This window comes from Blennius ocellaris, assembly GCF_963422515.1.
Source record: "Blennius ocellaris genome assembly, chromosome: 14".
NCBI classification, from domain to species: domain Eukaryota; kingdom Metazoa; phylum Chordata; class Actinopteri; order Blenniiformes; family Blenniidae; genus Blennius; species Blennius ocellaris.
Genome location: NC_137663.1, coordinates 27,973,767 through 27,983,951, shown reverse-complemented (window position 1 = coordinate 27,983,951; position 10,185 = coordinate 27,973,767). Strand labels below are relative to the sequence as shown.

At 52.6% G+C, this 10,185-nt stretch overlaps 1 protein-coding gene across 1 annotated transcript; it reads left to right on the top strand.

The window, feature by feature from the left end:
- Positions 1–3,125: 3,125 nt before the first annotated feature.
- Positions 3,126–7,175, top strand: LOC308139310 (F-BAR and double SH3 domains protein 2-like). Its single transcript, XM_080508710.1, is given in 11 exon segments — positions 3,126–3,262; positions 3,921–4,019; positions 4,298–4,450; positions 5,167–5,301; positions 5,539–5,622; positions 5,974–6,151; positions 6,230–6,453; positions 6,536–6,571; positions 6,573–6,723; positions 6,800–6,864; positions 6,947–7,175. Coding segments are annotated over 11 exon segments (1,323 nt in total). The 5' UTR covers positions 3,126–3,148; the 3' UTR covers positions 7,031–7,175.
- Positions 7,176–10,185: the final 3,010 nt, after the last annotated feature.

Below are 10,185 nucleotides of genomic sequence, written 5' to 3'. Positions count from 1 at the left end.
CCTGTTCCTAAAGAAAACATCAGTGTAGCCCCCCCCTCCTCCCCTTACCCCCCTCCTAACCCCCACTCCCCCCCGCCCCCCACCTCCCACCTCCTCCCCTTACCCCCCCCCCCCCCTCCCCTCCCCTCCCCTCCCCATGCCATTTGCACCAGACATTGGGATCCGGTAGGGCAGTGAGCCACGGGGGGGCAGGAGGGGGGGGGGGGGGGCAGGAGGGGGGGGGGGGGTCTGGACCCTGTGAACAGCCCAGCTGTGAAAAGGAGGCATTGTGAGTGGTCCTCATCAGAGACCACCACACACACACACACACACACACACACACACACACACACACACACACACACACACACACATGGAAATGTCAAATCTGAACATTGTTGCATTTTCACATAAAAAGAAGTTTAAAAAGCAGAAGAAGGTTTGAACAGGAAACTTTTCATGTTTGATTGTTTTCAACTGGATTTAACTGGAGGACCAGACCCTGAGACTGTAGACTGGACCAGACCCTGAGAGACTGTAGACTGAACCAGACCCTGAGACTGTAGACTGGACCAGACCCTGAGACTGTAGACTGGACCAGACCCTGAGACTGTAGACTGGACCAGACCCTGAGACTGTAGACTGACCCAGACCCTGAGACTGTAGACTGAACCAGACCCTGAGACTGTAGACTGAACCAGACCCTGAGACTGTAGACTGGACCAGACCCTGAGACTGTAGACTGAACCAGACCCTGAGACTGTAGACTGGACCAGACCCTGAGACTGTAGACTGAACCAGACCTGAGACTGTAGACTGAACCAGACCCTGAGACTGTAGACTGAACCAGACCCTGAGACTGTAGACTGGACCAGACCCCTGAGACTGTAGACTGAACCAGACCCTGAGACTGTAGACTGGACCAGACCCTGAGACTGTAGACTGGACCAGACCCTGAGACTGTAGACTGACCCAGACCCTGAGACTGTAGACTGAACCAGACCCTGAGACTGTAGACTGAACCAGACCCTGAGACTGTAGACTGGACCAGACCCTGAGACTGTAGACTGAACCAGACCCTGAGACTGTAGACTGGACCAGACCCTGAGACTGTAGACTGGACCAGACCCTGAGACTGTAGACTGAACCAGACCCTGAGACTGTAGACTGAACCAGACCCTGAGACTGTAGACTGGACCAGACCCTGAGACTGTAGACTGAACCAGACCCTGAGACTGTAGACTGGACCAGACATTGAGACTGTAGACTGGACCAGACCCTGAGACTGTAGACTGAACCAGACCCTGAGACTGTAGACTGGACCAGACCCTGAGACTGTAGACTGGACCAGACCCTGAGACTGTAGACTGACCCAGACCCTGAGACTGTAGACTGGACCAGACCCTGAGACTGTAGACTGACCCAGACCCTGAGACTGTAGACTGACCCAGACCCTGAGACTGTAGACTGAACCAGACCCTGAGACTGTAGACTGAACCAGACCCTGAGAGACTGTAGACTGGACCAGACCCTGAGAGACTCTAGACTGAACCAGACCCTGAGAGACTGTAGACTGGACCAGACCCTGAGATTGTAGACTGAACCAGACCCTGAGAGACTGTAGACTGGACCAGACCCTGAGAGACTGTAGACTGAACCAGACCCTGAGACTGTAGACTGGACCAGACCCTGAGAGACTGTAGACTGGACCAGACCCTGAGACTGTAGACTGGACCAGACCCTGAGAGACTGTAGACTGGACCAGACCCTGAGACTGTAGACTGGACCAGACCCTGAGACTGTAGACTGAACCAGACCCTGAGAGACTGTAGACTGGACCAGACCCTGAGAGACTGTAGACTGAACCAGACCCTGAGACTGTAGACTGGACCAGACCCTGAGAGACTGTAGACTGGACCAGACCCTGAGACTGTAGACTGGACCAGACCCTGAGAGACTGTAGACTGGACCAGACCCTGAGAGACTGTAGACTGGACCAGACCCTGAGACTGTAGACTGGACCAGACCCTGAGAGACTGTAGACTGGACCAGACCTGAGAGACTGTAGACTGGACCAGACCCTGAGACTGTAGACTGGACCAGACCCTGAGAGACTGTAGACTGGACCAGACCCTGAGACTGTAGACTGGACCAGACCCTGAGAGACTGTAGACTGGACCAGACCCTGAGACTGTAGACTGGACCAGACCCTGAGAGACTGTAGACTGGACCAGACCCTGAGACTGTAGACTGAACCAGACCCTGAGAGACTGTAGACTGGACCAGACCCTGAGAGACTGTAGACTGGACCAGACCCTGAGACTGTAGACTGGACCAGACCCTGAGAGACTGTAGACTGAACCAGACCCTGAGAGACTGTTGAGGACACCTGACGGTTCCTCGTCCTCCTCAGTCATGTGACTTGAGGTGACTGGGCAGTGAAGCTGCGTCGTGTTCACTGTTAAATATTAAGTGTTAATGTTAATGTTAAATATAAAGTGTTAAATATTAAATGTTAATGTTAAATATAAAGTGTTAAATATTAAACGTTAATGTTAAATATTAAACGTTAAAAGTTAATGTTAAATATTAAATGTTAATGTTAAATATTAAATGGTAATGTTAAATATTAAAAGTTAATGTTAAATATTAAAAGTTAATGTTAAATGTTAAAAGTTCATGTTAAATATTAAAAGTTAATGTTAAATATTAAGTGTTAATGTTAATGTTAAATATAAAGTGTTAAATATTAAATGTTAATGTTAAATATAAAGTGTTAAGTATTAAATGTTAATGTTAAATATTAAGTGTTAATGTTAAATATTAAATGTTAATGTTAAATATTAAATGTTAATGTTAAATATTAAGTGTTAAAAGTTCAATAAACCCCAGACTGTTGTTTTTCCCAGTGATGTTGTTGTTTGCCCCCCAGGCCCCCGCCTGCTCTGGACGTTTATTTACGTCCCTCGGTGTCCAACAGGACGACGTCCCCGCTGCCTGTCCTTTGAACACAACGGCTCCATTCACTCACGTCACTCCCACAATGCACTTCTTCAGCGTGCAGGATGTCAGCAGTGGGCCGCGTCTTGGGAAACGCCGCCGGCGTCCTCCAGCTGGCCGTGTCCGTCCAGAGCAAATATTGACGTTGTCCCCGCCTCGTCCTCAGGTGATGCAGCTGCAGAGGGAAAGTGGGACGGCGGAGGAGCACAGCCTGGACAAGGAGGCCAGGAGGTGGTCCAGCAGGGTGGCCAGGGAGTACAAGACCATCGTCCACACCCAGAGGGTGAGACACCTGTCCTCTGTCTGTCCTCTGCAGGTCCTCTGCCCTCTGCCTGTCCTCTGTCTGTCCTCTGCCTGTCCTCTGCAGGGTCCTCTGCCCTCTGTCTGCCCTCTGTCTGCCCTCTGTCTGCCCTCTGCCTGTCCTCTGTCTGTCCTCTGCAGGTCCTCTGCCCTCTGTCTGCCCTCTGTCTGCCCTCTGCCTGTCCTCTGTCTGTCCTCTGCCTGTCCTCTGCAGGTCCTCTGCCCTCTGTCTGCCCTCTGTCTGCCCTCTGTCTGTCCTCTGTATGTCCTCTGCCCTCTGTCTGACTTCTGTCTGTCCTATGTATGTCCTCTGTCTGTCCTCTGTCTGCCCTCTGCCTGTCCTCTGTCTGTCCTCTGTCTGCCCTCTGCCTGTCCTCTGCCTGTCCTCTGCCTGTCCTCTCAGAGGATGAGACACATGTCCCATGCCTGTCCTCTGTCCTCTGTATGTCCTCTGTCCTCTGTCTGTCCTCTCAGAGGGTGAGACACCGAGTCCAGGACCTCTGTCCTCCGCCGTTAATCTGCTGTTGATCTGAAACATTGTTGATCTGAAACATTGTTGATCTGAAACATTGTTAATCTGAAACATTGTTGATCCCCCCCCTCCTGCCCCCCCCCCCCTCCCTGCCCCCCCCCCCCCCCAGGCACTGGAGGAGCTGGGTTCTCAGGACGTGTCGGAGCAGAGCAGCAGTGAGGTGGAGGTGAAGGTGGAGGCGGCCCAGCAGAGCCTCCGGAGGGCCGAGGTAAATCCTGACCTCCACCTCCTCCGTCACTTCTCTCCCTGTTTCACTGTATCATCCTCTCCTGACCTCCACCTCCTCCATCACTTCCTCTCTCTGTTTCACTGTATCATCCTCTCCTGACCTCCACCTCCTCCGTCACTTCTTCTCTCCCTGTTTCACTGTATCATCCTCTCCTGACCTCCACCTCCTCCGTCACTTCTTCTCTCTGTTTCACTGTATCATCCTCTCCTGACCTCCACCTCCTCCGTCACTTCCTCTCTCCCTGTCAAACTGTCCAGACGGTGAAGGTGAAGGCAGAAGCTCGTCTGGACCTGCTCCGACAGGCCGGCGTTGCCGTGGAAACGTGGCTGAAGAGCGCCATGAACCAAGTGATGGAGGAGCTGGAGAACGAACGCTGGAACAACCTGAGTACCCAGGATCCTTCACTCTCTGTAAGACCGCCCACACACTGACACTTTCAGCAGTGGTCCCGCCTCCAGCCACCAGGGGGCAGTGTGTGGGGGGGGGGGGGGGGGGGCTTAACAGGAAGTGGCCCACCAGAGGGCAGTGTGGGGCCTTAACAGGAAGTTGAAATCAGTCGTAGCTGAAACACATTATCACATGAAATCAGCCCTAACAGAACCAAAGTGACGGATTCTGAGTCGTTCAGCATCTTTTTAATTCAAAGTGAAACTTTTCGACAAATGGAAATATTCATTCAAACATTATTTCATATGAGATGATGAAATAATCTCCCCCCAAACCCCCCCAGTAATTTTCCATGAGGTTCCACAGGACAGATGTTTTCCTCTGCTTTAGCCTGAGATAGAACAGGTGTTGCTTCCTGGACGAGCTCCAGATGTTGAGTGTCTCTTTAGCCTGGGTCGTCATGTTGACCTCTCCAAGATGGCGGCTCTGGAGCATCTGGTGTTTCTACCTGTGGCGCCCTCTAGTGGCAGGACCTCCTGCTGGAGGCACAGAGAACAAGGCTAGTTCTACTACTGCAGAGGAGGTGATGTGCTGCCCCCTGCTGGTGGGCAGCCGGAGCTGCTGGCAGGATACATGTGTGTCGCTGATTCAAACATAAAACAGCGATGGGTGTGTGTGTGTGTGTGTGTGTGTGTGTGTGTGTGTGTGTGTGTGTGTGCGTGTGTGTGTGTTTCTGAAGGGAACAGCTGATCTGGAGCGGGAGGACGAGGAGGAGACGGAGGACAGCGGCGAGGTTCTGGACGACAGCAGCTCCAGTCCCTCCAGCACCCTGAAGAACTACCCTCTGACCTGCAAGGTGCTCTACTCCTACAAGGTACACACTCTCACACACACACACACACACACACACACACACACACACACACACACACACACACACACACACACACACACACACAGACACACACACACACACACACACACACACGCACACACACACACACACACACACACACACACACACACACACAGACACACACACACACACACACACACACAGACACACACACACACACACACACACTCTCTCTGACGGGCTGGTTGTGTCCAGGCGTCCCAGCCAGACGAGTTGACCATCGAGGAGCAGGAGATCTTGGAGGTGATCGACGACGGAGACATGGAGGACTGGGTCAAGGTATTCAGCGTCATGTGACTCTGGGAGGGGGCGGAGCTTAGTGCTTCTGCTGCGCGAGCGTCAAGACAGTGAAACTGTTGTGGCGTGAATATGATTCCGTTCTTCCGTGGCGCCGTTCAGGACGTCAAAAGACAAACGAACCTGAAGCTCCAGAGTCTGGACGGCGGGTTCTTGTCAGAACGTCCAATCAGTGTCCAGGTCCCAACGAGGCTCCGCCTCTTTAAGCGCCCCTGACCTGAAGAACCCGCCGTCGACACGCTGGTGCAGAAACGATTGGGACGGTAGAAGTGTCAGGACGGGGGGGGGACGTGTGGTCCCTCGCTGTCCGTCTCACCGCCGTCCGTCCCGCAGGCGAGGAGCCGCGGCGGCCAGGTGGGCTACGTCCCCGAGAAGTACCTGCAGCTGCCGTCCTCCAACAGCCTGCTGAGCATGCTGCAGGCGCTGGCGGCGCTGGACGCCCGCTCGCACTCCTCCAGCAACTCCACCGAGCCCGAGGGCGAGCTGCCGCCCGTCAACGGAGACTCCAGCGGTGAGACCCCCACCCCTCCCCAAACCCCCCCCCCCCCGGGAAACTGTCCTCTCGGTAATGTCCTCCTCTGCTCTCCAGTGTCCTTCGCCAAAGCGCTGTACGACTACGCCGGGCAGACGGAGGACGAGCTGTCCTTCCCCGAAGGCGCCGTCATCCGCATCCTGAGCCGCCAGACCCGCGAGGACGACGGCTTCTGGGAGGGCGAGCTGAACGGCGCGGTGGGCGTCTTCCCCGCCGTCCTGGTGGAGGACCTGGCGCCCGCCGCCGAGGACGGGGACGGACAGCGGGACGGCGGCGCTCAGGTACAGGACCCCCCCCCCCCCCTCGTCCACGTCTCGTTACGGTAGCGGTTCTCTGGGTCTGACGCTCTGACGCCCCCTGCAGGCCCCCCCCTCCCCCCGCAGCCCCTTCCAGCCCCCTCCCCCTCCACAGCAGCCCCCTCCAGACCCCCACCCTGTCCTCGCCGGCCTCCAGCCCCTGCAGCGCCACCGCCTCCCCCGTCGGGCGGCCGCCGTCCTACCACAACGGGCACCACAGAGCCCCGCCCACCCCCAACAAGAGCCCCTTTCACAGTAAGAGCCCCCTTCACAGTAAGAGTCTCTACTTCCTGTCAGGGGTCTGGTGTTGCTCATGTCATCTGTCCCGCAGGTCCAGGCCAGGGACCCCCCCAGCCCCCCAAGTACCCCGACGGAGGCTCGTCCACCATCCGGCCGGTGAGTTCCACTGGGGGGGGGGGGGGAGGGGCGGGGCCTCCCTTCCTACTGACACTTGTTGATAATCCCGTGGCTGTTCCAGGTCCGCGCTGCCCCGCCCCCCCCGAAGCAGCACCCCCGGGGGCAGGTGAAGCGGCGGGAGGAGGTGGAGATCACGCTGGTGTGAGGGGCGGAGCCACAAGAGGAGGGCGGGGCCACGCTCTGACATCACTTCCTCTGAGCTCCTACCCTGGAACGTCTCCGAAGGGAAACGAGGAGTTGAACTTTTCTTTTCCTTCTTCCCGTCAGAAGCTTCAGGACTTTGATCTTTGATCTTTGACTTTGATCTGCCGACAGACGATTCGCTTCTCGACGACGACGAACAAGAGGAATCGACTCGCCGCCGCAGTTTCAACTGAATCTTTACTTTTTAAAGTTCTCAGCAAAAAACTTTCAGTTCCAGTTTGAGGAAAAGCCGTTTGCAGGTCGAGTCGCTTCGTTTCGTCACATCAGCAACTTCAACCTGCACTCATCTCCTCAAGGAAGTGTTCCTATTGGCTCAGGAGTTAGGCCACGCCCCCCAGGGTTCACCGGCAGATTTCTAACTTCACCTGAGCAACTGAAATATTTTAAAAAGTGTCACAGGCAGAAGAAACGACGTGACGCTTTAGAGAAACTTGGTGTTTCTGCTCGTTTCACTAAATATTTTCAACGTTTACTCTGGAAACATCTGACTGATATCGTTTCGTAATAATTCTACCGTAGATGAAGCCGTTTGTTCTTTAAACGCTTGACGTCAGATTAGCGAGCCGCTGAAGCTTCTCGCCTTCCTGCTGACGACGTTCGTGAAACGTTGGATTATTCCTTTAATGCTTTTACTGTTTGAAGTGACAGGATGTGACGGTTTACGCTGACGCTCCGTCGCGTCATGAGATTTAATCCCAGAATCCTCACTTTTGACTTTTTACACAAACGTCTTGAGAAGCAGGTGAAACATTTCAGATTTATTTCACCAAAACTGACGTTTCAGGACTTTTTCTGCTGCATTCTTCATCATTTTAATGAATAAATCACGAAAATCAAAAGTACAATTTACAAGAGATATTTTAATATTTGTAAGAAAAACAAAACCCCGACAGAATTTTCTCCGAGGTTTTAGGAACTTTTCTGATTCGGTGTTTCGACTCAGTGCTGCCCCCTGCAGAGAAGGGACATACTGCACCTTTAAAGCCTGTAAGAACACTTCCTCTCTGTGAGGGTGGATCAGTGCCCCCCCCCTGCCCCCTCACCCCCCCCCCCATCAGAAACCAGGGACACGTGGCAATTAATTCTACATGTGACTGAGAAATGATGGAAACGAAAAGCGACGTTTGTTTGTAGGTTTACAGTTAAAAAGGTCCGGAGCTGCTGAAGTGAAGCACTTTTCATGTTTTCTTTCCTTTTCAGTATTTGTTTGTTGTTGTTTACCAGCTGTATTGGTATGAAGCTGTTATTTAGCCTCGTTAGCGTCGCTCTGGTTCTGATAGTTTCCTGAGCGAGGAGAAGATTCTGGACAGATTCTGGGGGGGGGGGGGGTGATGTAACGAGAGAACAATCTTTCAGCCACGTCGCCGTGTTCTCCTTGATCTCTTTGATCTCCTTGAGATCTGATTGACACCAAACTTATTTTTGAAGTTTGCATTTTACCTTGTTGTTTTAATAAAAAAGAAATGAGGAGGAGTCGGACTGAGGTGTCTTTTCCAGCGAGACATGGAGGACGAGACTCCAACATGGAAGACAAGACCGTGGAAGACGAGACCCCGACATGGAGGACGAGACCGTGGAAGACGAGACCCCGACATGGACAACGAGACATGGAGGACAAGACATGGAGGATGAGACCTCGACTGTGGAGGACGGGACTCCAACATGGAGGACAAGACCGTGGAAGACGAGACCCCGACATGGAGGACGAGACCGTGGAGGACGAGACTCCAACATGGAGGACGAGACCGTGGAGAATGAGACATGGAGGACAAGACCGTGGAAGACAAGACCCCGACATGGAGGACGAGACCGTGGAGGACGAGACCGTGGAGAACGAGACATGGAGGACAAGACCGTGGAAGACAAGACCCCGACATGGAGGACGAGACCGTGGAAGACAAGACCCCGACATGGAGGACGAGACCGTGGAAGACAAGACCCCGACATGGAGGACGAGACCGTGGAGAATGAGACATGGAGGACAAGACCGTGGAAGACAAGACCCCGACATGGAGGACGAGACCGTGGAAGACAAGACCCCGACATGGAGGACGAGACATGGAGGACGAGACCTGGAGGACGAGACATGGAGGACGAGACCGTGGTCCTGACGACAGGAAGTCGTTAAGTCGTCTGAACTCCAGTTAAAAAGTCGCTCAGATTTTTTCTCTTCTCTGAAAATGTTTGTTGTTTTTCTATCAAGACAAAATGTTTCATAGAAAAGTTCCTCATTATTTCATCAGAGACATGAATCCTGGTCTCAGTCGGTGATTTGATCTCCTCCTGCATCAGGCTGCGGTTTGAACCTCTGGATGACGTCATCTGGTTTGTTCACGTTGGGCTTTTGGCGCCTTTTCCCTGCGCCGCGGCCCCCTGCTGGTCCGTGGCGGTACTACATGTTAGAAAATTGTACAAATTAAAACCTTTTGCTTTGCAGATTTATTTCAACATTTTTCCACTTCTTCTCGTCCAGAATCTTCCTTTTCAGACGTTTTTCCTCCACTTCAGTGTTTCTTGTTTTCTGCTTCACAGCGTGTTTGACTTTAGAGACGTTTTCTCAATTTAAAAGCTTTTTGATTCTTTTAATGTCTAAATCAAGTTTATTTGGTTTTATTTGAATTCTTCAACATTTCCTCCCACATGTTGTTTGACCCAGTTCTCACACGTTTCTCTATGTTTTGTTATTTTGCTGATGGGTTCTAGTTATAATCTTGGCCTGGGGGGGTCATTGCAGTGTGTGTGTGTGTGTGTGGGGGGGGGGGGGGGTAAAGGGGTCCTGATGTGCCCCCCATGGGTCCAGCTGCTCCCCCAGAAACGCCTCACATTTGTTCCGTATCAATGACAAGACGGAAGATGGAACTCGGTTCTGCTGGACGTTTGTCTTTGTTCCAAATGCAACGTTTAGAGTTTTTCTGCATTAAGAATCAACGTCATGTAATCTACTCTAAATCTCAGAGTAACTTTTGTACTTCCACAATTTAAAGCCAAACGCAGACCTTCTAATCAGCCAGTGAGATTATCGTCTTCACATTAAAATGTCCTGTTCTAGTATTTTTAACGTTATTTTCATTTTACAGTAACGACGACTGAACGCAA